Source organism: Neoarius graeffei, chromosome 20 (assembly GCF_027579695.1).
Source record: "Neoarius graeffei isolate fNeoGra1 chromosome 20, fNeoGra1.pri, whole genome shotgun sequence".
Classification (NCBI taxonomy): domain Eukaryota; kingdom Metazoa; phylum Chordata; class Actinopteri; order Siluriformes; family Ariidae; genus Neoarius; species Neoarius graeffei.
Window position 1 is genome coordinate 24,269,103 of NC_083588.1, and position 27,842 is coordinate 24,296,944.

At 41.5% G+C, this 27,842-nt stretch overlaps 1 protein-coding gene across 3 annotated transcripts in view; it reads right to left on the bottom strand.

Moving 5' to 3' along the window:
• Window positions 1-27,842, bottom strand: part of glis2b (GLIS family zinc finger 2b) — a 212,069-nt gene that overhangs the window by 14,304 nt on the left and 169,923 nt on the right. For all 3 annotated transcript variants that reach the window (XM_060901421.1, XM_060901420.1, XM_060901422.1), the window contains exons 2-3: window positions 19,781-19,993; window positions 16,582-16,721 (exon numbers count right to left, since the gene is read on the bottom strand). In XM_060901421.1, the coding sequence (XP_060757404.1) occupies window positions 16,582-16,721; window positions 19,781-19,970 (330 nt within the window). In that variant the 5' untranslated portion in view covers window positions 19,971-19,993. The remainder of the gene's footprint in view (window positions 1-16,581; window positions 16,722-19,780; window positions 19,994-27,842) is intronic.

The following is a 27,842-nucleotide window of genomic DNA, read 5'->3' on the forward strand; positions in this document are numbered from 1 at the left end:
GTGGCGGTGCTCCTGCACGGTCTTGGAAAAGATAAGGATGTCGTCGAGGTAGACAAAAACGTATAGGTTAATCATGTCCCTTAAGACGTCGTTGATTAGGGCCTGAAAAACAGCTGGTGCGTTGGTGAGTCCGAAGGGCATCACCTGGTATTCGTAGTGCCCAGACGGGGTGTTAAAGGCAGTCTTCCACTCGTCTCCCTGTCGGATACGGATGAGGTGGTATGCGTTCCGTAGGTCCAACTTGGTGAAGACGGTGGCGCCTTGGAGCAGGTCGAAAGCTGTGGACATCAGCGGAAGGGGATATCGGTTGCGCACAGTGATCTTATTCAGGCCCCTGTAATCAATACATGGTCGGAGCCCCCCATCCTTCTTGCCGACAAAGAAGAAGCCGGCTCCAGCAGGTGAAGTGGAGGGTCGAATAAACCCAGAGACCAGGGCATCTTTGAGGTATTCCTCCATGGCCTTGCGTTCTGGCTGAGAGAGTGAAAACAGTCTGCCACGAGGAGGGGTAGTCCCAGGGAGCAAGTCGATGGCACAGTCGTAGGCCCGGTGCGGAGGAAGAACGGCGGCCCTGCTCTTGCTGAATACCTCCTTGAGATCCCAGTACTCTGTGGGAACTTGAGATAACTCGGTGAGATCAGGGGGCTCGGCAGGAGACACAGGAGAGCTAGAGAGCAGACAAGAGGCATGGCATGCAGGGCCCCATTCCACAACCTGGCTTGTTACCCAGTCTATGCGAGGGTTGTGGCGAGTAAGCCAAGGAAGGCCTAGAATAACTGGGAACTCAGGTGAAGGAATCAGGTGCAGGGATATTTCTTCCTTGTGACCTTGAGACTGGAGGAAAACAGGAGAAGTAACTTGGGTGACTCTTCCATCACCTAACGCTTGGCCATCGAGGGCAGACACAGACAGTGGGACTTCAAGAGGTGCAGTCGGAATATTGATGCTTTGGGCGAAGTGAATATCCATAAAGTTCCCAGCCGCCCCTGAGTCTATCAAAGCTTGACAAGAGTGGACAGACTCACCCCAGGAGATGGAGACCGGGATGTAGATTCCTTGGCCAGGGAGTCCGGGAGAGAGGGTAGGCCCCGTCACAACCCTCCCTCGGCTGGACGGGGCGGTCCTTTTCCCAAGAGTTCGGGACATGATGCTCGGAAGTGACCAGGCTTGCCACAGTAGATGCAGCACTTGTCCCTCCTTCTGCGCTCCCTCTCAGATGCGGAGAGGCGAGTACGACCCACTTGCATGGGTTCTGGACAGTCACTGAAGGAGGTAGACGGTCTCCAGGTAGAGGTAGGGAGGCTGGGGGGGCTCAAGGCTTGGTGGCGTTCTCTCATCCTGTTGTCCAGACGAATAGCATGTGAGATGAGGGTTTCGAGGTCACTTGGGCATCCAATAGAGGCCAGACCATCCTTGATGGGGTCAGACAGACCATGGTGGAAGGCTGACACCAGGGCAGTCTCGTTCCATCCACTTACTGCTGCGAGTGTTCGGAACGAGATGGCGTAATCTGCGACGCTTCCTCCTTGCCGGATGGACATGAGCTTTCGGGCTGCGTCGGTACTGATGTCTGCCTGATCGAAGACCCGAAGCATCTCTTCAGAAAACAGCTGGAAATCAAAGCACTCAGGTCCCTGTCTTTGCCAGATAGCAGTAGCCCAGGCTCGCGCCTTACCAGCTAATAAGGTGATCACAAAGGCAATCTTGCGGCGATCCGTAGTGTAGGTGGTAGGCTGAAGCTCAAAGGTGAGTTGACACTGGGTAAGGAACTCTCGGCACTCACTGTGCTTGCCGTCATACCTCTGTGGTGCAGGAAGGCTGGGTTCGCGAGGTGAAGAAGGCAGCATTGCAGGAGGCACTGGAGCAGGAGTGGGAGCTGGATCAGGAGCAGGAACTGGATCAGGAGCAGGAGATGCAGGCAGAGATGTCAGCTGTGCCAGGGTTTTCCCAATTTGCTGAAGCAGTTCCTCGTGGCGAGCGAGGGCCTCACGTTGGCTGGTGAGCGTACGTCCATGAGCGTCCATGGTCGCTCCGAAGCGTGTCAAAGCTGCCATAATTCCCTGAAGGTTGGCCGGGTAGACAGTTGAAGCAGCCTCTGCTGAGTCGGTCATGACGGAGTCTTTCTGTTAGGGTTTTGCTGGGATTCGAACCTGGTTCGTTGGTGTGATAATCCAGCAAACCCCCACTAGGCCACCAGGGGGATGACTCAAATGCAGAGGCGTGAGGCGGAAGTAGAAAAAGAATCAAAAGGTTTATTTAAACTATATACACTATATACAGGGCAAAACAAAAGACAACAAAAAAACCAAAGAGTATAATCCAAAAGAAAAGCAAAGTGCAAAAATACAAAAGCTAGGAAGATCAAAAAACACAGTACAAAGGAAACTGGAGATAAACATAACAGCACAAAGACTCCGTGACAAGAGGACTGAACTCAGGGGTATAAATAGACAAACTAATTAAGGACACAGGTGAAGATAATTAGGCAATTAACACAAACACAAAACACAGGAACAGTGGCGGCCTCTAGAGGCCAAAATAAACACGACATGAAAAGGAAATAACAGCGGCCTCTAGAGGCCAAAACAGTCCTAGTCCTAACAGTAACAAAGAAGCTTCTATCTTTTAAGTATGATTTTAACCAATTGATAACTTTACCAGTCAATCCAACCCAGTGTTCAAGTCGATATAGCAGTATGTTGTGATCAACAGTATCAAAAGCTGCACTGAGGTCCAGTAATACCAGGACCGATGTTTTGCCTGCATCAGTATTAAGACGTATGTCATTTATAACTTTAATCAGCGCTGTTTCAGTGCTATGATTGGCACGAAATCCTGACTGAAAATTATCAAAACGGCTGTTTGATATCAAGAAGGCAGTTAATTGATTGAAGACAATTTTTTCCAGGATTTTCCCGATAAATGGTAGATTTGATATTGGCCTGTAATTATTTAACACTGAAGGATCCAGATTATTTTTTTTAAGAAGGGGCTTTACAACAGCTTTTTTTAGGGACACAGGAACAACACCAGTCTCCAAGGATGTATTTATGATTTGAAGCACATCTGTAATTATAAGATGAAGAACAGACTTAAAAAAGTTGGTGGGCAGAATGTCCAGTTCAGATGTTGAGGAACTGAGATTTTGTACAGTTTTTTCAAGAGTCTCATAATCAACTAAACAAAATTCTGACATTGTGTTAAAGTTATCTATCTGTGTCATTGGTGATTGCAGTTTTTCAATTTTTTGCAACTGAGATATATTATGAGAAATATTCTGCCGTATTTTATCAATTTTACCTTTGAAGAAGGATGCAAACTCATTGCATTTATTAACTGAGAGAAGTTCAGGTGCTAATTGTGGTGGGGGATTAGTTAGCTTCTCTACTGTTGAAAATAGCACACGGGCATTGTTCATATTCCTGCTGATGATATTGGAGAAGAAAGACTGTCTTGCTTTACGAATTTCATAATTATAATTACAAAGCATCTCTTTATGGATTTGATAATGGATGTGAAGTTTAGATTTGCGCCATTTTCTTTCAGTCTTTCTACATTCTCTCTTTAGCAGTTTAACAGCCGGGTACTGCTTCCATGGTGCTTTCTGCTTATCATTGATTCTTTTGATTTTGAATGGAGCAATATCATCCATAATTTGGGTCATATTTAAATTAAAAAATTCCAGTAAATCATCTACAGAGTCTGACATTTTGGTTGAGTTCTGAGAGAGAGCTTGCTTAAAAAGAGCACATGTGTTGTCGTTTATGACTCTCCTGCCTATAGTCGTTGAGCTATTCTGAATGTGAGGAGACATAGAAACTTCAAAGAAAACACAGAAATGGTCAGATAAGGCCAGGTCAACAACAGTATAAGAAACAGTAAGACCCTTTGTGATGACGAGGTCAAGAGTATGACCACGAGAGTGGGTCGGTCCCTGTACATGTTGTACCAGGTTAAAGTTATCAATAATTGCAAATAGTTCTTTGGCATAATGTTATCAGTATTATCTACATGTAAGTTAAAATCCCCAGATATAATAAGACAATCAAACTCTAAGCAAATGACTGATAACAATTCACCAAACTCTTCAAGAAAGACTTTGGCTGAATGTCTCGGAGGCCTGTAAATAGTTAATAATAATATGTTAGGAGAGCATGTAACAAGTGCACATAAGTGTTCAAAGGACATAAAATCACCAAGTGAGGATTGTTTACATTGAAAAGAGACTTTGAAAATATTTGCGATCCCTCCACCTTTCCCTTGTCGGGTAACATTCAAAAAATTAAAATTTGGGGGAGCTGCTTCGATAAGGGTGGTAGCACTATTTGCTTGATCCAGCCAGGTTTCAGTTAGAAGCAAAAAATCAAGATTGTGTTTACAAATAAGATCATTAATTAAAAATGACTTGTTTAAAAGTGATCTAATATTCAGAAGGGCTAGTTTTACAGTAATATTTGGTTGTGCACTCTGATGCTGTTTTAAAACAGGAAGGAGATTAAATTGGTTCACCCCCAGGGTTAAATGTGCTCTATGTTTTCTGTTTCTTATCAACACAGGAATAGTGTCAACATCGGATCCCTGCTTTTTTCTACATCCATTTGCAGGGACCCAGAGTACATCAAACAAGACTTTCTAAATGTTCCATTTGGTTTGAGGGTGAAAGGACTGGAGATGACATGTATCTTTTGGATGGTGAAAAAGATTTGTAGCCAGCTGAAAGTCCTGGACGAACACAATTTTGATGAACTGGGTACACTGCTTGTCGCGACAAATTTGGACTAGAAAAAGAGAGCGTAGCCATAGGAAGCAGTTTTTTCATGCTATTTGGGAAATCCATCCGAGGAGAAGTGGAGTCATCTGTCTTTGAATGTTGGGAGGCCTGCAAGTCAGATGTTTGTGTGTCCTTGATGACGACTTGCAAAGATGATTGTTTAGGCTTTGTAACTATGTCAGTCTGCGACATCTTATCAACTGTTTTCCTCGGTGCTGGCTGAGAAAAGATTGCAAGTTTGTAGTGGTCTGCTAAGACTTTGGCTCCAATCCAGCTGAGTTCAGTGCTATTTGGCTTGTAGAATTCTTTGCGATTCCAAAAAAGATTAAAATTGTCTATGAAATTCATACCAAATGAAGAACAAGTTTTTCCAAGCCAGGTGTTAAGACTGAAGAGTCGAGAAAAAGCAAAACTTCCTCTCGCTGGGAGTGGGCCACTGATAAAAGATTGAATTCCAGTCTTGTAGAGCTCAGAAAAAAGTTTTCTGAAATCATCTTGGACAAACAGCTGTTCTCTGAAAACATCGTTTGCTCCCACATGTACAACGATACGCTTAATCGTTTTATGCTCGGACATGAGTTTCAAAATGCTGTCTTTGGTGTCAGAGATGGATGCATTTGGAAGACAACAAATAATCATCTCATAACCTTTTAATTGTCTTACAGTGGAATCACCAAGAACAAGGGTTGTGGGATCAGGTGGTGTTACGAGCTGCTTTTTGCCTCTTCTCACAGCTCTTCGATCTTGGTGCGATCTCTTTTTACTATGTGTTTGTCCACTTGACAAATCCTCTTCCACATCCCTGAGGCATTCAAATTTGTTCTGAAGCTTTATGGGCTGTGGATTTTCCATAGGATTGTAGATCCTATTGTAATTTGTAGAACGAGCTGGTGTTGAAGTAATTACTCTTCTGTTTTTGTTTTTAGGCTTAGCACCCATCATTTGCCAGTTTTCAGTACTCACATTTTGTACAGGTTGAGTTATGAATTCTTCCACTTGGTCTGTAATGTCCTCAGTCTGTCGGAGCGCAATCTCTGCATTCTCAGCCACTGTTTCTGTACTCCTTTCCTGAGATATCGCTTTTAATTCGTCCGTTTTTGGCAAAGCATTAATCTTTGATTCCAGAATAGAAATCCTCTGTTCTAATTCCATGCATTTTCTGCAGGATTTTTTGCTTCCTGGCATTTAAAAAAAAAAAAAAAAGTGGAAATTAAAATTAAATTTAAAAGCTTATAAAGATGAAGAAAAGAGAAGAGAAAAAAAAAAGTGGAAATTCAATGAGAAAGTAAAGTATAGAAATAAAGATTAAGAAAGCAGGAGCAAAGCAAAGAAGCGTCCTACTCGCTTGAGTAGGAGGAGCAAAAAAAAAAAAAAAAACGGAATGCAATGATGTGGAAATTTAAAAATTCCATATTTTATTCAGAATAGAACAAAGATGACATATCAAATGTTTAAACTGAGAAAATGTATCATTTAAAGATAAAAATTAGGTGATTTTAAATTTCATGACAACAACACATCTCAAAAAAGTTGGGACAAGGCCATGTTTACCACTGTGAGACATCCCCTTTTCTCTTTACAACAGTCTGTAAACGTCTGGGGACTGAGGAGACAAGTTGCTCAAGTTTAGGGATAGGAATGTTAACCCATTCTTGTCTAATATAGGATTCTAGTTGCTAAACTGTCTTGGGTCTTTTTTGTCGTATCTTCCGTTTTATGATGCGCCAAATGTTTTCTATGGGTGAAAGATCTGGACTGCAGGCTGGCCAGTTCAGTACCCGGACCCTTCTTCTATGCAGCCATGATGCTGTAATTGATGCAGTATGTGGTTTGGCATTGTCATGTTGGAAAATGCAAGGTCTTCCCTAAAAGAAACGTCGTCTGGATGGGAGCATATGTTGCTCTAAAACCTGGATATACCTTTCAGCATTGATGGTGTCTTTCCAGATGTGTAAGCTGCCCATGCCACACGCATTAATGCAACCCCATACCATCAGAGATGCAGGCTTCTGAACTGAGCGCTGATAATAACTTGGGTCGTCCTTCTCCTCTTTAGTCCGAATGACACGGCGTCCCTGATTTCCATAAGGAACTTCAAATTTTGATTCGTCTGACCACAGAACAGTTTTCCACTTTGCCACAGTCCATTGAAAATGAGCCTTGGCCCAGAGAAGACGTCTGAGCTTCTGGATCATGTTTAGATACGGCTTCTTCTTTGAACTATAGAGTTTTAGCTGGCAACGGCGGACGGCACGGTGAATTGTGTTCACAGATAATGTTCTCTGGAAATATTCCTGAGCCCATTTTGTGATTTCCAATACAGAAGCATGCCTGTATGTGATGCAGTGCCGTCTAAGGGCCCGAAGATCACGGGCACTCAGTATGGTTTTCTGGCCTTGACCCTTACGCACAGAGATTCTTCCAGATTCTCTGAATCTTTTGATGATATTATGCACTGTAGATGATGATATGTTCAAACTCTTTGCAATTTTACACTGTCGAACTCCTTTCTGATATTGCTCCACTATTTGTCGGCGCAGAATTAGGGGGATTGGTGATCCTCTTCCCATCTTTACTTCTGAGAGCCGCTGCCACTCCAAGATGCTCTTTTTATACCCAGTCATGTTAATGATCTATTGCCAATTGACCTAATGAGTTGCAATTTGGTCCTCCAGCTGTTCCTTTTTTGTACCTTTAACTTTTCCAGCCTCTTATTGTCCCTGTCCCAACTTTTTTGAGATGTGTTGCTGTCATGAAATTTCAAATGAGCCAATATTTGGCATGAAATTTCAAAATGTCTCACTTTCGACATTTGATATGTTGTCTATGTTCTATTGTGAATACAATATCAGTTTTTGAGATTTGTAAATTATTGCATTTCGTTTTTATTTACAATTTGTACTTTGTCCCAACTTTTTTGGAATCGGGGTTGTAGTTTGGCGCCAATTTATAAACCGAACACAGAATGACACCGTGTTTCACATCATACGTCCGCTGTGGGGACTCAACATGCCATGCCCCCTGAAACATAGCCCCCTTCAGTTGCTTGCTGACTGACACCACTTTCATTTTGGCGTTTTTTTTTTTTTACACCAACCCCTGTATTACAGACACTGCCTGATGTGCTCGGGGATGGTCGGGGCTCTGAATGTGCCTCTCTCGTGGCTGTTTCTACCCTTAAAATCATCTGCAGCACTTGAAGAAGCCTGCCCAAACAACTTCATCAGCTTAGAGTGCGCCATTGTTTGGTTCACGCAGAGATAATTGCACCACCACACCAGGCTGATTCAGACGCACTGCGATTGGTCAAAAGCTTGGTGCTCATTTGGTCATCATGTGTAGTCGATTTTTATTGGTCACAAGCACATGCTCATCGTTTATACTCCGGCTTCCCACTGTCTCTTCACTGCAATTGGATTTCGGCAAACGGAGGGATTTCTATAAAAGATGACTTATGATAAATATGACAAATACATTCGTCATTGTGACGACTGCTAGTAATTTTCTCTTAGTCACTGATGGATTATATTTGTCAGTGACGAGCGTGATGAGCGCCAGCAGGAACCCTGAAGTCTCTCAGCACTGGAGCCCTACAGGAGTTTAACAGTATAGCAATATAAAAATTCAAAGTCCTAAATATAAAACAGAAGTAAAATTAAAGTAAAAATAGAAATATTTAAGAGTCATACGGGAAAGTATGTGCATGTATTGTCTCAGGGGGTAGTGTGGGGAGGAGAGTGTAGCACAATTGCACATTGGAGAAAGTGACGCGTGCAAGTACTAATAATTGCACATTGTTGAAGACAAATTAAGTACTAACCGTGTAAACAGAGTTGTGTTATATGTTGGTAAACGTGTGATATCTTGATAAACCGTAAAAAGTGCAGGCGATCCAGAAACACTGTAGAATATACAGTGCCGTGTGGTGTGGAATGATTAACTGTTAGAGTTAAGAACTCTGATGGCCTGATCATAAAAACTGTTCGAGTCTGGTAGTCCATGCAGCCATGCTTCTGTATTGCTTGCCAGAGGGTAACAAGAATAGCTGTTGTGCTGGGTGACTGTGGTCCTTAATGATGCTGTGTGCCCTCTGCAGGCACCGTTGGAGGTAGGTGTCCTGAATGGCAGGGAGACTCTTGCCAATGATGTGCTGTGCCACCTCCACTACTCTCTGTAGTGACTTCTAGCTGTAGGCAGAGGAGCTCCCATACCATACTGTAATGCAGCCCATCAGCAAGCTCTCGAATGTGCACCTGTAGAAGTTTGAAATGATGTTGGCGTTCATGCCGAACTTCAGCCTCCTCAGGAAGTAGAGCCACTGGTGAGCTTTCTTGACCACAGTGTCCATGTGTGTTGTCCAAGAAAGGTCCTCCAAGGAACTTGAAGCTGCTGACCCTTTCGACCTCAGCTTCGTTGATGTAGATGGGCCAGTGTATCCTCCTGTAGTCTACTATCAACTCCTTAGTTTTACTGACATTGAGAGAGATGTTGTTGTCCTGGCACCAGCTGGTTAATGCCTTCACTTCCTCTCCGTATGCTGTGTCATCATGGTCCGTAATGAGGCCCATTGTGTTGTCAGCAAACTTAATGATGTTGGAGCTGTGTTTAGCAGTACAGTCGTGAGTGAACAAGGAGTACAAGAGGGGACTGAGCACACAGCCCTGTGGTGCACCCATGTTCAGAATCAGCGAGGAGGAAGTGTGGCTACCAATTCTCAGCATCTGGGGTCTGCCTGTCAAAGTCGAAGAACCTTCTGCAAATGGACATCCCCAGTCCAAGACCATCGAGCGTTGAGAAGTTTTGAAGGGATAATGGTGTTGAATGCCAAATTGTAATTAACGAAGAGCATTCTCACATATGGATTCCCTTTTTCCAGGTGGGTGAGGGCAGTGTGTGTCGCCAAGGCGCTAGCGTCTTCTGTGGCCCTGTTTGATCTGTAGGCAAACTGAAGAGGCTCTAAGGTGTCAGGGAGGGAGGAGCAGATGTGAGTTTTTACCAGCTGCTCGAAGGACTTCATGATGATTGATATCAGCGCAATGGGGCGGTAGTCATTCAGACAGGTGACCTCTGATTTCTTAGGGACACAATCTTAGGGATTGTGGATGTCTTGAGGGAGATGGGGACCACAGACTGTCTCAGGAAGAGGCTGAAGATCTTGAACGCCTCCGTCAGCTGGTCGGCGCAAGCCCTGAGAGCACGGCCTGGAATACCATCTGGCCTCAGAGCTTTATGAGGGTTGACCCTTTTGAAGGACTGTCTTACATCAGCCATTTCGAGGATCAGTGTAGCCTCCTCCCTGTCCACATGAGGACATATGGTGGGTTCTTTGTTGGCTGCATCAAAATGAACATAGAAGGAGTTGAGCTCTTCTGGGAGAGACGCGGTAGGCTGGACACTAACTCTGTTCTCCTTTCTGTAGTCCATGATGCAGCGTAATCCACTCCTCATGCATTTGAGGTCAGAGCTGTGGTGGTTGGATTGTACTTTTTCCCTGTAGTTCTTTTTATTATATAGACACATTTACAAACTAAAAGTACCCCAATTTATCAAAACAATTAATCGATATCTTTACGAGTGAAGATATTGAAAAATGTGTCACGGTTGTAGTTCTCCATGTCCCAGATGTAGTCCGTATGGAAAATACGGGTGGCGTATTTCCCAGTAAAACAGTTGTGTATATATAAAGTCATATATTTAAGAATTGATGGTATTTTTCTTACAAGCAGAGCAAGAGATAAGGTTGACCAGAAGATCTTGATTGACCACTTTTGATTGAGCACAGTGTCTGTCTCAAGCTATGTGTGAAATGTGCATGACAAATCTCAAAAATCTCAGCCGTGAGCTGTGAGGATGCTAGTGTTGATGAGGACTGAAGAGGGTCTGCAAGATTCAAGGCATCGTTTGAGCACAGCCACCAGGCCCTCAATTCAATTGAGACTGAATTGAATTAAGTAGCACGAGGTCTGGATACTCGTATCTTGCTCTAAATCTGATTTACCCCTACATCCCTTCTGCTGGGCCTGAGAGGGAACTAGAGAAGCACTTATGTTAGAGGACACAGGGGGTATTTAATAAGAAGCTCTCTCCTGTTGCCAGAGCACTGAGCTACGGTAGGTCAATGAGGCTAAGAGAGTTATTTATAACTCATAATTAGTTTCTTACTATTAGCTGTAGCTTAAAAATAAGGCAAACGAAAGAACGGTTTTTTTTTCCAGAGATTTCTCAATTTCTTTTTTTCTTCAGTTTTGTTTTGGCCAATCTGAGTTACCAAAGTAGCAATCAGAATTAGCCATCTGCTTAAATCCGCTTTCCTTTTACTCCAACCAGAAAAACTCCCATCTGCTCACTGCAGCCTCTCTGTGTTAGTTAGAATTTTAATATTTTTTTAATACATTATATTCATGGAGCAATTTATGTGTGGTAATGTTAAGTAATTCTACTCATGCTTCTTAAATGGTAAAGGGAATGAGAATTAGTGACTGTATGACAATTTGAGATATTTACATTTATATTACCCTTTTCCAGAGTGTTGACTTATCTCCGTCATCTAGTGGTTAGCAAGCAGTATTGTTAGATGCATATTTTTTAATGTCTATTTTTTCTTATATCAGGATGCTTCGCTGGCTGTTATTTCTGCATATAACGGTGTTTGTATTAGCAACAAATTCAGGCATTTTGGATAAATATTTGGGCAATATTGGTAATTTAAGTATCATGTACATGACAAGATAGTTTATGCATTCTATTTTAATAAGACAAAAAAAAAAATCAAAAATCAAAACAAAAACACCAAAGTGTATCAAGTAAGGCATTCGGCCACTACAAGCCACCAGAACAACTTCAGTGTGCCTTGGCATTAATTGTACAAGTCTATAGAACTGTACTATAGAGATGATTGCCATTCTTCCAGATGATTTTTTTTTGTTTACCTGGGTTGTGATCTGGTGACTATGAAAGCCATGACATAAAATTGACATAATTTTCATTCAGACGATTCACTGAGCCCTCATAACTATTGGATGGGGATTGCAGAGACCACTTCAATCCGGATAGAAGTGTTTCATCACAGGATAAATGTGATTAGTCACATGAACTTTGTATTGATTTTCAGTAACACATCTCTCTAAGGGGACAAGTGGCACAAAACCATGCCAAGAAAAGGCCTTACACAGGGTTTTAACAATGCTCATTTGGTATGAAGAGGCTTAACATGTGCCAAGAAAACATTACGTACTGCATTGCACAACCACCAGGCTAACCCATTAATACAAAAGCGGATAACTACATGGTTTCATAATTTTAATATCAAATTCTGATTCTACCATCTGAAAAGTGAGAATTTTCAGACGAGTTGATTTTTCCCTTCTTCAGCTATCCAACTGTGGTGAGCCTGTGTCCACTGAGGCCTGGATTTCATGTGCATTGTTGACAGAAATAGAGCACAGCCAATCCACTTCAGGGTTTGAAGTATTGTGCATTCAGAGATGCCTTTCTGTACACCGCTATTATATGATTATTAGCCATAGTTATTACTGTCACTGTCCTGTCAGCTTGCAGCAGTCTGTCCAATCTCCTCTGACCTCTCTCATTAACAAAGCATTTTTACCCACAGAAATGCCACTCGCTGGATGTTTTTTTCTTTCTTCTGCCATTCTGTGTAAACTCTGCAGACGGTTGTGCGTGAAAATCCCAGGTGTTCAGCAGTTTCTAAGAAACTCAAACCAGCCCGTCTGGCACCAACAACCAAACCACAGTCAAAGTCACTTGGATCAGATTTCTTCCCCATCCTAGGTGTTTTTAAATTTCCTTTTGAAATTCTAAGTCCCAAAATAGAGAATGTATTAAGCACTATGCCTGCGGTAATCTATGGATCTGCTGTAAATCACCATCAATTTTTTTGTCACTGTTTTTCAGACAATTATCCTGCAATGAGCGCACCAGCTCACTTTTCTTGTCTTCACTTTTTCACACTTTGACAAGGCTTCTTCTTCATCACAAACTTTTTCCCTTTTCGGTTAAATGGTGATATCAAGCTGCAGTTTATGTGGCTGTTTCTGCCTTGCTGTGTGTTTTGTGGAGTCAAATGGTGTGTTCAATCAATGTGCTGAAACCACATCTTCTTATTCTTTGCCTTCTCCTTCTTGTTTTATAGCGATTAGCAAACAACAGATTTTCGTATTCCCGAAGTATTGCCCAAATATTTCGCTCATTATGACAATATGAGTGTCTGACAACATAGAAAGGATCCCTTTTTTTTTTTTTTTTTAAAGATATTTTTTTGGGCTTTTTGCACCTTTATTGGATAGGACAGTGTAGAGACAGGAAATGAGCGGGAGAGAGAGACGGGAAGGGATCGGGAAATGACCTCGGGCCGGAATCGAACCCGGGTCGCCCGCATTCATGGTATGGCGCCTTAACCACGACGCCCCCAAAAGGATCCCTTTTTTAAACATCAGAAAACAGCCTATGTGCGATAATTGACTATAAGCAATGAATGGAGTGCTCCATCAGAGACTGCAGGAAGAGAAAGGTAAAACAATGACGATGGTTTCTATTCAGTTATCGAGGTAAACAGACACAGGTGTATCTCTATTATATAGATATATAATAGGGAGCTTTTCTGTGTTGTCAGACACTTATAGCAACATTATAAGCCTGTCAGTGATGAAAACAAGCAGTTCACTTTGATGCAGATGTGTGGCCCATAGGATTACATTGTATAGCTGTTTTGTGGTTGCAGTGCTCTAACTCAAAACTAGTTAGCCCTAAAATGATGGGAAAATAAGGCCCAGGTTAAAGGGGAACAGAGGGCAATATATAGAGTAAATATAACAATAAAACACACATTAACGAACCTTATTCAAGACGTACAAAAGTTTTTTGTTCTAAGGTTGGAAAGTTATAGTGTTTTGAAAGTAGCTCGAGCAAACTATTTCCGCAGTTTGAACAGCCCGCCATGATATTAATTTTATCCAATCAGAATGCACGTTCATTTTCTCTGCGTAACACTCATGACATATGTATGTATGTGCCCAGTTGTGTTGGCTCATTGAGGTTGGGAATAGCACGTGTGAAATACCTGTTTCTGCCTCTTGCGACGATTTCGCAAGTCCTCGGGTGGCGCCTATCTCATTGCAGCAAATAAATTCTGCTGGACTCGTGAGCAACTCCACGTTACATTTTCCACACGAGCACCACGCCGTGTCACCTGCACGCAGACGCTCTGCCCCACGCTCGCCATGCCCATGGTCAGCATCAGTCTCGTCCTCGCCGTCATCCGAGCTTTCTTCTCTTATTTCATCACTGGAGTTGAGAGTACCTCTCCTAGCTATTTTAAGTTCATTTCTTAAGACAAGGATTTTTTAAGATGTTACCTTGTTGACAGTTTCGGCGAGAATCTTCCGCCTTCTTCAAAACAGTCACCAGATGTGTCCTGGGGGAGCAACCTGACAGCAGGAGGTGTGAACTACCTGTCAAATTGGGCGGGACGTTCACACCTCCGTAGTGTAACATCAGCTGATAAGGCACGTCACCACTCGACATCTGGTGACTGTTTTGAAGAAGGCGGAAGATTCTCGCCGAAACTGTCAACAAGGTAACATCTTAAAAAATCCTTGTCTTAAGAAACGAACTTAAAATAGCTTTAATAGTTAGACATAATGAACTTCCACTACATAGTACCTCTCCTAGGTTCAAACTGGTACCCTTCTAAGCCATAGCCTGCTTGCAGTGTGTCTTGCGGGATCTCTTCGTATGATTCGACAGAGCTGTCGCTTTCACTTGATGCGCCCGACACCATGATTACATGCTTATCTCCTCTATTTCGGAGAGTTCCGCTAGTGCAGTGGGTAGCGCTGACGTCACGGTCTTTTAAAAATGGCGACTCTTGTGCGGTTTAGCGTATAAAGTATTATATTTACAATTACCAAGATATTTCGTTGTTTTCTAGTATATAAATTTGATAGAATACTTAATAATATGTTACTTTGTCACATCAGCAACTGTATATATTATATTTGGTACCCCTTTAAAAAATCTCAATGTTTCCGTTTAAAGTACCAAAGCAGGACTGCTCGCTTGCTCTCTCTCTCTCTCTCTCTCTCTCTCCCTCCCTCTCTAGGAAAGTTGTGGCTTAGTTGGATGAAGTAATTTCATTGTTCCTTATCTGTATACAGCCAACTAACTGTGTGTTGGTGTGATAACACACTAAGGCAGGGATCACTTGACCAGGAATAGTGCCAGTAGCAGCAGATTTTCAATTGTTTGCTATAGTTCGTCAGCCACTAGGGTTACTCTAATGATGTAGGAGCAGTGTGTTAGTTTAAGCTGAACTTGATTCAACTTTGAGTGTAACACAATGTCCATCAGTCAGCTTAGTGTATCCTAGGAACGTTTCAAGCATTTTGACCAAAGTTTTCGTGGTTGCAGTGTCTCATGGACCCAAACTGAACAAGTTTCTCTCTATATATATTTTTTAAACTTTCCTCACACTCCAGTCCCAAAGCTACTAATGCTAAGGTCACACATAGCCGGTTGATCCATGAGAACTGTGGCTGGGGCTACCGTGAGCATTTTGGCAGATTTTGGAGGTAATCCATCACATAAATTTGGGCGGAATAAATATGTGAATGAAGAAGTCAAGGTAGCCGCGGTGGTAGCAATTGAAGACACCGGTAAAACCAATGACAATAGTGACGTATAGCAATATATGGCCTTACTACAATGATGGCAGTGTGTACGTTTTTCATGGCTGCAGTACAGCACAGCCACGGCAAGACAAAATAAGCCACACCCCCTAGGCGAACTTTTCACTTTCTGCAAAATGTTGTTCCATGAACATTTTGAGCTCGATGGTTGCGACGGAATGCCATGGTAACCCCCGGTAGCCCACATAAGCCTCATGTATGCCTTAACAGTTGCGACGGATGAATTCATCCAGACCCAGACCCCGCTAGCATTAGCGTGCTATATGCTTTTTTTAGCCAGCTACTTCAGATTTTCTGGAGAACCCTGAACTGGTGACCCATTTTAGCAAACAAGTATGAAGAACGAGAATGTTCTGTGAGCGATACATAAATAATAATGAACATAACGTACTGCATTGCTAAAAAGGAACTGTGTTGTGCTGGAATGATTGGCCAAATAGCTGACCACATGAACAGAGAGCTACGCACCTTACATGTTACTGTCAATATTACCATGACAACATGGCTTTGTAATCGTGCTTTTTTTCTAGCCTATTTAACTGATTATTAAAAAGTACATTTACAGTCCATGTATATTTGGCCATTCTATTTTCCTTTCAGTGACAGAAGTTAATAGGCCATTTTAAAAAAAAATCAAAATCACAGAGGCAAAATTTAAAAGCAGTGTTTCTCTTCCTTCTTTGAAAGTCAATCCACGCAAGTGGAGCAAATTGAAATCAGCACGAGTGGAGCAGATTTAAATCAGTGCAACTGAAGTAGATGTATATCCTCGCGAGTGGAGCAGATTCCAGTGCAATCCGAAATCACATGTAGTAGACCATTTTTGTACCAGCAGGTAATGCTCACACTTTTTCTACCAGCTATCACCACAAGTATATTTCAGACCTGTGGGAAACACACTGCCACTGCCAACAATGTCACAACCGGTCTCAAAATATGAATATACTGATTCCAATTCCCACTGGAGCCATGGAAAAAGATTACCATTAATGTTACTAGGTCACCAGTGGATAGATTAACCTTTTGATTTTACCGTTTTGCTCCCATTCTCACACAACACCAGAACAGCAGTAAGTAAATAGTGAAATGAGGTATTGTACTCACCCCCGAGTACAAATGAGAGGAGCCATTTCCATTAGTCAGCTCAGGGGAGCAGGGTGTGTGACGAGAGGACGGGGACATACTGAGGTCCACTGCAAGAGGTGTGTGGACTTCAGGCTTCTCCTGGGGCGCCATGGGTACACCTACACATGTAGACACATGTTATCGGTTCCTCTTACAACCTCAGTTCCAAGAGAGTTGGTAAGCCGTATAAAACTTAAATAAAAACAGAACGTGATGCTTTGCAAATCATGGAAACCCTATATGCAGTTTGGCCACTTTTTTGACACGTATTGCTGGCGTTTCATTGAAAATGCGCATACATAAAAAAAAAAAACACCACCACAACAACAAAGAAATTTCTCAGATTCCAACATTTGATATGTTGTCTTTGTACAATTTTCAAAGAAATATGGGTTTCCATGATATACAAATCACCACATTCTGTTTTTATTTGTTTTACCCAGCTTCCCAACTTTTTTGTAATTGGGGTTATTTAACAATTATTCGCTGAAGACGAAGCGAATATCAGTGAATAATAACCAAGACGGAATCGAAGTCATTATTCACCGATATTCACTGAGCCTGAATATAACCCAGGTTGGCCAATCAGTATGAAAGGGGTCTGAGAGAAAAGGGAAGTCAAGCACATATAGCACAGAGATACACTGATCATATCTCAAATGTCACCGTATGTACATCTAGCTGGATAGTTAATGCTGGTGATTTCTAAATAATTTAATATCATATTTTGTGTTATAAAAACCAGATTGTTTGTATACTCCTTACACCTATTTTTTTTCAGGGTTAAAGCCTGGATTCTCCACAATCCTGAATTAGATAAGCTTGTAGACATGATGAATGAAGGTGAGGCTACTACTGGTCATCTGAAAAGATGCACATTAGATTAGTTCTTGAAAATAATGGTGATTTACTCTGGAGACTATGCAAACAAATTTTCCCCATATGGCTCTTCAGTATCTCTTCCATCTGGCTCTCTGCTCGACATTCCTCTGCAATTCATTGTTTGCTTATTCTGGTATGAACTGATGGAGTTCTGGGACAGTTTGGAAATAATCAACCTCCTCCACACCCTTGTAGTCTGCCATTTTTACAGTAAGTTTGCTAAATGTAAATAAATGCAAACTGCTCCTGTTAGCTGGTTGACATGCTATAGGGGCCTTTCACATGACGTCATTGTAACTAAGCTTTGTGTTTGACAATGGCTGGCACAAGTGTATGAGAATGATTCTCATCTCTTCTCATTATCTCTAGCCGCTTTATCCTTCTACAGGGTCGCAGGCAAGCTGGAGCCTATCCCAGCTGACTACGGGCGAAAGGCGGGGTACACCCTGGACAAGTCGCCAGGTCATCACAGGGCTGACACATAGACACAGACAACCATTCACACTCACATTCACACCTACGGTCAATTTAGAGTCACCAGTTAACCTAACCTGCATGTCTTTGGACTGTGGGGGAAACTGGAGCACCCGGAGGAAACCCACGCGGACACGGGGAGAACATGCAAACTCCACACAGAAAGGCCCTCGCCGGCCCCGGGGCTCGAACCCAGGACCTTCTTGCTGTGAGGCGACAGCGCTAACCACTACACCACCGTGCCGCCCTGAGAATGATTGTAAGCCCAATTTAGTAAACATCTACAGATAAACTTTTATAAAGTTACATCTAAACGAATAATGCCAGAGACCTGTAGTGCTTTTGGATGTAATAACAGATCTGGAGATAAGCCTAGTTTAACTTTCCACCGCTTCCCGGTGAATCCAGAAAGATGAGAAAAATGGCAAGCTGCAGTTAAACAGGAAGACTGGATGCCAACAAAGCATTTCCGTGTGTGTGTAAAATATTTTATATCAGGTTAGTGTGAAAGCTCTGTGCATCTGTTATTTCTCCTAACACTTTTTCTAGCTCAAGGCCATTCATTTATAAAAATCCCATAGATCTAGCCTAGATGTACTCAAGTTAACATTCAAGAAGTCCGTAAGTTGCCGTAATATGGACAGAACTTTGGTCTAGATAGTAAAGTTTATAACAGGTTGCATAGCCTGGCACTATTCAGTACAGTCTACTTGGACATACACAAGCGTGTCATACTTAGCAGCTCTACTGCACTACAAAAAAAACATGTCAAATGGCAAATGTATGAATGCTAAAATGTATAACTGGATGTGGGATTTTTGAAGTGATACATTTTATTATACCTAATGTTTGGTTAGCAGCATGTTTGTTACGTACTGATAATGTAGATGAGGCTAAACACCACAAAATATGCTAGATCTAGGCCCTGGCTTGTTTATTACTATTAGAAGCTCACATTTTTGCTTATCTTTGTCAGAATAAAGGTATTTTTCTTTATTGGGAATTTCCCATAAGATTCTGACATGAAACCTGCCTCAAAATATCAGTAGGCATCTGTACTTTCATGTGCCTTTAGCATCTCTTCATTGTATTTAGAAGTCCCAAATACTATAGGTCAGGATGTTGTAGTATCCCAAATCTGGTAGCTGGTTTGCTGAACACCAAGTGTAATAAATACATTTGTGGGTAAATTAAGAAGCCTTTGTCACATGTTCACTTGAGTACAGCAAAATTCCTCCTCTGCATTTAATCCATCTGAAGTGGTGAACACATGTACGTGCACACAAGTGAGCAATGAGCGCACACACACACACACACACACACACACACACACACACACACACACACACACAGAGAGCAGTAAGCAGAATAAATAATAAATCAATACATTTATAGGTAAAGTATATGGATCTGTGGTGCCTACATGTTTCAGCTTTTGGATGTAACGCAATCTGCTGGTATAATATACATTTTTAATCATTTCAGAGAGATTGTCCTGACTGCAGTCATCTCGATTTTCATTATTAACTGTCACAGCTTTGTTTCTTTGTTTGCCCAGCAGTATGGCAGACGTGTGAGGAACAAAAATCTGTGACATCAGTGAAAAGCCTCAATGTTATAGTAACAACACAGAAGACCATTATGGGAGTGTTGAGAATGAAATACAACAAATTATTCAGAACTTCTGAAAAAAGTTGTTGGAAATCCCTTTTAATATACAATTACTCATTTGTTCCTTCTCAGATTTCAGAATAGTGACAACCATAGGTTAGAAAAACACTGAATGGGTTAGGTTCATCTTTGTGCTTCATGCTGGGATTACCTATGTGCGGGGAGGCAGGGGAGGCTAGAATAATATCTGCTGTCCCATCATCAGCAACTGGCAGATGACCAACCCTCTTGGCATAGACCCGAGAGGAGGTAAGAGTGTGTGGTGACTTGGAGCCTTTGCTCCGCCCATTAATGTGCCCTCTGGGCAGCTTCAGGTCCAGTGGCTCATCCAAGGAAAGCATGGGTGCAGCCCAGAGCCTCTGACCTTCAGGGAAAAAAAATGTGCAGAAACAAAAGGTGGTTAATGCAACAATTCATCCAAAATACTAATTTGGTAATGATGCATAAAGCTTACAGGAAGCAGACAGCACTTTGCATAACGCTTATTTAATTTGATATAAAATGGTAACAATTCCAAATAAATTAAAATTTGAAGTCATAAGCTCTATCAGAAGAACATTCAAAGAGTCAAAGATTTTTTATTGTCAATTCACTGTATATCCAGGTTTCTCTCTCACCTTACTTGTAAAAACAGATAAAGATTGCAAAAAAATTATATTAAGAAAAACTATATATATATATATATATATATATATATATATATATATATATAATTTTAATTTATTTGGAATTGTTACCATTTTATTTAAAAAAGTGAACAGCTAAATAAAGCACATCACATTTAGTTGACAAATAACATTTCATTAGTTTTCGAAATGACAATATATTTAATCACTGATTTATTATTTTAATTTGCTCAAAAAAAGTGTGTATTTGGGTAGATATTGAATAAATAAATATATAAAATAAATGCACTAAAAGTTTGGGGTCACCCAGACAATTTTGTGTTTTCCATGAAAAGTCACACTTTTATTTACCACCATAAGTTGTAAAATAAATAGAAAATATAGTCAAGACATTTTTCTGGCCATTTTGAGCATTTAATCGACCCCACAAATGTGATGCTCCAGAAACTCAATCTGCTCAAAGGAAGGTCAGTTTTATAGCTTCTCTAAAGAGCTAAACTGTTTTCAGCTGTGCTAACATGATTGTACAAGGGTTTTCTAATCATCCATTAGCCTTCTGAGGCAATGAGCAAACACATTGTACCATTAGAACACTGGAGTGATAGTTGCTGGAAATGGGCCTCTATACACCTATGTAGATATTGCACCAAAAACCAGAGATTTGCAGCTAGAATAGTCATTTACCACATTAGCAATGTATAGAGTGTATTTCTGATTAGTGTAAAGTGATCTTCATTGAAAAGAACAGTGCTTTTCTTTCAAAAATAAGGAAATTTCAAAGTGACCCCAAACTTTTGAACGGTAGTGTATATATTTCCAAGATCACTTAAGCTCCTATTTGCTGAAAGACTGAAACCATGATCCAAATTTAAAAAACAAACAATGCACATTAGACAAGACAGATTAGAATGCATGGGTTTCATTTTGGACCAACTGTACTTCTTTCAAAGGTCTGCAACTTCCATAATCGGAACTTTTTGCAGAAATACTCAATTTAGGAAACACAACAGATTTCCTGAATCTTCTGAAACTGCACTTTAAGATTTAAAAACAATTTCTAATTACTTTACAAATATCCTTAAAGGACTTGTGTAAAAATCTTTGCAATACTGTAGGTACAGACCAAAGGTTTTCACAAGTACTAAAATGCAAGTACAAATCAGGTCTTGAGTCTGTAATCTAGAGTCCAAGTCAAGCCTCAAGTCTTTAAGCTTGAATCTTTAATGCTAACCCAGTGGCGGCTCCAGAGATTTTTCCTTAGGGTGGCAAAAGAGGGGCATAGGTTCCAGGAGGGGGGCATAGGTTGTCGATGCAGCAGTTTATGCAAATCGTAGAAATCATTTTTACTTACGCTCAAGAAAGACTCACAATCAAGCCATCTTGTCAAATATGTATTGAGCTATTGTACCATTAAGAATATGGAAGCGTATTGCTGCCACACTCAAAAAAAAAAAAAGGGCTTAGTATCAAGTAATTACGTGAAAACTTTATTGTTATAATAATATCTTATCACGTTTTTACAATATATTTATCATGTGATAACATGATATCACGTAATTTCATGATATAAAAATATCATGTTATAACATGAAATTATCATGTTATTTCATGATACTAAATTATCATGTTATGAAATTATCACATTATTTCATGGTAAATTATCACGTTATTTCATGATAAATTATCATGTTATTTCATGATATTTTCATGTAATAACGTGAAAACACCTTATCAAGAAATAACGTGAAAGTATGGTTTAAAGTGCTGATGACACGTTTTTGACATCTTTGGCGATGTTTTATAACATAAAAAGTAATTCCCGATGATCCATATATTAATTCACGAAGGCGCCTATTTTACAAGTTATGATAAAAAACGCGGCTATTTGGGCAAATTTGACAGGGCTGCAGCACCCAGGAGACGAAGGAGGAGGAGGAGCTATATGATGTCAGTGAAAGAACCTTCCTCCTAACTTACCAGTTTGTTGTTGATGCGACAGGTGTTCAGTTTGTCATTATTAGTATTATTATTATACATTATTATATATATATATATATATATATATATATATATATATATATATATATATATGTATGTATTAGCTATTATGCCTTCGCGTTGTGTTGCCGGCTTTTGCTCCAAAACCTAGAAGGATGGGGTAAGTTTATTCAAGTTTCCCAGAGATCCCGAGCTGCGGTGGGTGAAGCAAGTCAGGCGCACTCGTGACAAGTGGGAGCCCTCACCAACATCCGTCCTGTGCTCTAAACACTTCGATTTGTATTGTTTTGACACCCTTCCCAGCTTAAAAGAATCTCTTGGGTGTTCAGTTCATCACAAACGTGTGTTACTACCATCAGCAGTGCCTACACAGTGTTGCCAGATTGGGAGGTTTCCCGCCCAGTTGAGCGGTTTCAAGTGCATTTTGGTGGGTTTTGAACATATTTTGGGCTGGAAAACGTCAGCAGTATCTGTTGCCAGGGATTCCTCCCAATCTGGCAACACTGCCAGTATTCCGGAGGGAGTCTACTAGTAGCTACATGCCGGATCCAAAGACAGTCCTCCTGTCAGAACATGTGTTGTGAAACGACATAAGATAAAGGTACGTAGAGCTATAGATTCTACATGATAATCATAAATGTAATCATAAAGTCGCCGTGTTATCAGTCATGTGATATCAGCTTGTGAAAGCTTGCGGCTTTCATGTAACTGCCGCCTAGCAACGAGAGGCAAAGGGTAAAGAGGGTAGGCTATCATAGATTCTATTCAGAAGAGATCAACACAATTCTAGACTCCCAGAAGAGGAAGAGCTAGGACTAGAGAGTTCACCGGCGTTTTCATGCGCCATTTCCATTGAGTAGAACCAGAGTAGAACAGCCAGTGAACCGCAGCGTGTTCTTCCGCTGACGTCACAACATGGCCGCGAGCCACGGACCCAGTTTTCTTGCGCTGTGCAATTAAAAGTTGGATATTCGCGTAACAACAGCTTCTTTTCACGTAATTATAACAGAAATCTAACATGTTTGCCATGTTGTATAGTTTATTTAAGAAATTGCATAGAGTCATGTTTGTGTCATCAGCCCTTTAACGTCATAGGCTAGGCTACTTCCATTAAAAGCAGACGTCCTAGCCTAGCCTACTGTATAACTCTGGTTGAGCAAAAACACCGAGCAAAAACATGGCTGAATCCTGAATGACTCAGTTTTGTATAAATAGGGGACTACATAGGCGGCAAAATGTAGTGTTTTTCCTGCCATGGAAGTGCACTTGTATACTGAGGAGGAAGCAATTTGCATTACAGCCGTGAATGAGGATTCAAAATGGCGCCTCGGCTCAGTTTTCCCTTCCTCCTCAGTATACAAGTGCACTTCCATGGCAGGAAAAACACTACATTTTGCCGCCTATGTAGTCCCCTATTTATACAAAACTGAGTCATTCAGGATTCAGCCATGTTTTTGCTCGGTGTTTTTGCTCAACCAAAGTTATACAGTAGGCTAGGCTAGGACGTCTGCTTTTAATGGAAGTAGCCTAGCCTATGACGTTAAACCATACTTTCATGTTATTTCTTGATAAGGTGTTTTCACGTTATTACATGAAAATATCATGAAATAACGTGATAATTTATCATGAAATAACATGATAATTTTGTATCATGAAAACGTGATAATTTCATATCATGAAATTACGTGATATGTTATTACATGATAAATATATTGTAAAAACATGATAAGATATTGTTATAACAAAGTTTTCACATAATTACTTGATACTAAGCCAATTTTTTTTTGAGCGTGGCAGCAATACGCTTCCATACAAGGAAAACGGATTCAACCATCTAAACCATCTTTTCTGAAAGTATATTCCCAAGCAATGAATGGAACCATTCTGCCCTAGCGATGTATCAAAAAATAGACAGATAGCGAACGGTTTAGATTGTGGATTTTTACTGAAGACTTCAAACTTATACAGATGTGTTCATCCTCGATTTCGGTAAAACTAAAAGAAACAAATTAAGTATATCACTAAACTGAATAGCACACAGGCGAAAACACGAGCTAGGCTGACCTGCTAGTAATGCTAACAGAATGTCTCTCTCTGGGTGAAACCATTTCAAAATTGTGGAGTGGGGTGTGAAATAACGTAAATAACGGTAGGTAGAGATGAGATGAGGGCTTAGTATCTCTGTTGATAGATACTTAAATTTCAAAAATGTGTTTTAATAAATAATTCTTTTTAAAATGGGGGGCAACTGGGGTGGCAAGACATATTTTTACAGTGGCAACTGCCACCTTTTGCCACCCCTTAAAACCGCGCCTGTGCTAACCATACACTAGAAGACTTTGAAAAGACTAAAGTCTGACACCATATCACATCTAAATGACAATGTGTCATTAATCACAGAGTTATTTCTGCCTTACACCAAACAACTTTTCAAGTGAGTGGCTATGACATCTATTATCTACTGATGTGACTTTTATTGCTAAAAACTGAGCTAATGCAATAATAATAATAATAATAATAATAATAATAATAATAAAAGTATAGGCTGAAGCCACATGTGAAGATGAGATAGAGAAACAGTGCTATCTTGACCAGCTCTCAGAGTTTCAGTTGCATATTTGGCCTTGCTGCTAGTTAATAGCCTTTTTTTTTAATAACTGAGGACTGTAAAGGTAGGTTGTATGAACCCAGTAGTGGATTGATCAAAAAAAAAACTTTATGGTATATTCAGTAAGTGATAAAGTGTCTTGCAAAAGTATTCATCCCCCTTGGTATTTGTCCAGTTTTGTCGCATTACAAGCTGGAATTAAAATGGATTGGGGGGGGGGTAGCAGCATTTGATTTACACAGCATGTAAATCAAATGTAAATGTAAAGCATGTAAAGTGTACTTTTTTTTTAAATTGTGACAAACAATAAGATGAAAAAACAGAAATCTGGAGTGTACATAGGTATTCATAATAGAACCACCTTTTGCTGTAATTACAACTGCAAGTCTCTTGGGGTACGTCTCTATTAGCTTAGCACGTCTAGCCACTGGGATTTTTGCCCATTCCTCAAGGCAAAAATGCTCCAACTCCTTCAAGTTAGATGGGTTGCATTGGTGTACAGCAATCTTCAAGTTATGCCACAGATTCTCAATTGGATTGAGGTCTGGGCTTTGATTAGGCCGTTCCAAGACATTTAAATGTTTTACTCCAGTGTAGCTTTAGCAGCATGTTTAGGGTCATTATCCTGCTGGAATGTGAACCTTCATCCCAGTCTCAAACTCTGGCCGACTCAAAAGGCTTTCCCTCCAGAATTGCCCTGTATTTAGTGCCATCCATGTTTCCATCAATCCTGACCAGCTTTCCTGTCTCTGCAGATGAAAAACATCCCCACAGCATGATGATGCCACCACCATGCTTCACTGTAAGAGTGGTGTTCTCAGGGTGTTGGGTTTGCGCCATACATGGTGCTTCCCATGATGGCCAAAAAGTAAAATTTTAGTCTCATTTGACCAGAGAATCTTCTTCCATGTGTTTGGCACATGGAAGACGTTTCCATGTCTGCCACATGCTGTTGGGCAAACTCCAAATGTCTCATCTCATTATCTCTAGCCGCTTTATCCTGTTCTACAGGGTCGCAGGCAAGCTGGAGCCTATCCCAGCTGACTACGGGCGAAAGGCGGGCTACACCCTGGACAAGTCGCCAGGTCATCACAGGGCTGACACATAGACACAGACAACCATTCACACTCACATTCACACCTACGGTCAATTTAGAGTCACCAGTTAACCTAACCTGCATGTCTTTGGACTGTGGGGGAAACCGGAGCACCCGGAGGAAACCCACAGGGACACGGGGAGAACATGCAAACTCCGCACAGAAAGGCCCTCACTGGCCACGGGGCTCGAACCCGGACCTTCTTGCTGTGAGGCGACAGCGCTAACCACTACACCACCGTGCCGCCCACTCCAAATGTGTTTTTTCATATTTTTTTAAACGATGGCTTTTTTCTGGCCACTCTTCCATAAAGCCTCACTCTGTGGAGTGTTCAGCTTAAAGTGGTCCTATGGACAGATACTCCCATCTCCGCTGTGGATCTTTGCAGCTCTTTCAGTGTTATCTTTGGTGCCTTTGTTGTATCTCTGATTAATGCCCTCTTTGCCTGGTCTGTAAGTTTTGGTGGGCAGCCTTCTCTTGTCAGCTTTGTAGTGGTACCATATTCTTTCCATTTTCCTATAATGGATTTAATGGTGCTCCATGGGATATTCAAAGTTTGGGATTTTTTTTTTTATAACCCAACCCTGATCCATACTTCTTCACAACTTTGTCTCTGACCTGTTTGGAGTGCTCCGTTTTCATCTTAATTATTCTTTGTGTCACAATTAAAAAAATTACACCTTTGAAGCTGTAGGCATGTTCTTTAAATCAAATGGTGCTAACTCCCCCAGAAATAAATTTTAATTCCAGCATGTAATGTGACAAAACAGGACAAACACCAAGGGGGATGAATACTTTTGCAAGACACTCGTCGTTGTTCATATGAACCGAGCAGAAGTCATATACCCCTTTTCCACCAAATCAGTTCCAGGGCTGGTTCGGGGCCAGTGCTGGTGCTGGTTCACAACTCGTTCAACTTGCGAGCCAGCTGAGAACCAGTTTGCTTTTCCATAGCTCGGGGCGCTAAGGGGAGCCACGTCATTACGTCACTGAATACGTCAGTTACATCGCTGCGTATGTCGGTTACGTCGCTGCGTTTGCATAAACCTTGGCGCGAACATCGAAGCAACAACAACACGGAGAAGAAGAAGAAGAAGAAGAAGCAACAACAACAGCAATAATAATGGATGACTGCTGCTTTACTGCATCCATGATATCTCGTCGTTTATTTAAAAATGGCGACCTTTCACGGTCTTGCTATTGTTGTTGGTCTTAACAACTCCGCCCCCCTGCTGACATAAGTGGTTCTTTCCTCTGGCCCAGCCTTTGCTGGGCCAGAGGAAAGAACCACTTATGTCAGCAGGGGGGCGGAGTTGTTAAGACCAACAACAATAGCAAGACCGTGAAAGGTCGCCTGGAACCGGTTTTTCTGGCCCCAGAGCCAGTTCTTTGTCAGTGGAAACAGAAAACCCGGTTCCAAACTAAGCACTGGCCCCGAACCAGCCCTGGAACTGATTTGGTGGAAAAGGGGCAACAGTGGGAGGTCAGGGTGAGACAGCCAATTGACAGTGGGGCCATCAAGAGTCTTTAGCCCCAGGATTCCGCTGGGGGCACTGAAGACAGGACAAGGTTCGAGTAGGTGGCTCACAGTTTAGGGGGCGCCACAGGAGCAGTTCTCAGAAGCTGCTGTGCCAATGGTGTGGAGGAAGGCCTGAGTTTTTCCCCAACCGGTGCGAAGACGATTTAGTCTAACCAAGACACTGTAATTCTATGAGAGTGGGGGTGGTGCGTTTGGGGAGAAGGGGATGGAGGGACTGTGCATTTCCTTGGTTTTTTATGATAGCGGTAGACACCCCAACTTTCTGGTGATATAATCGCCCCCTATTTATTTGGGGCGTGGAATATGAATTCTTCAGTGGCCCTTTCTTACACATAGCACGTTTAA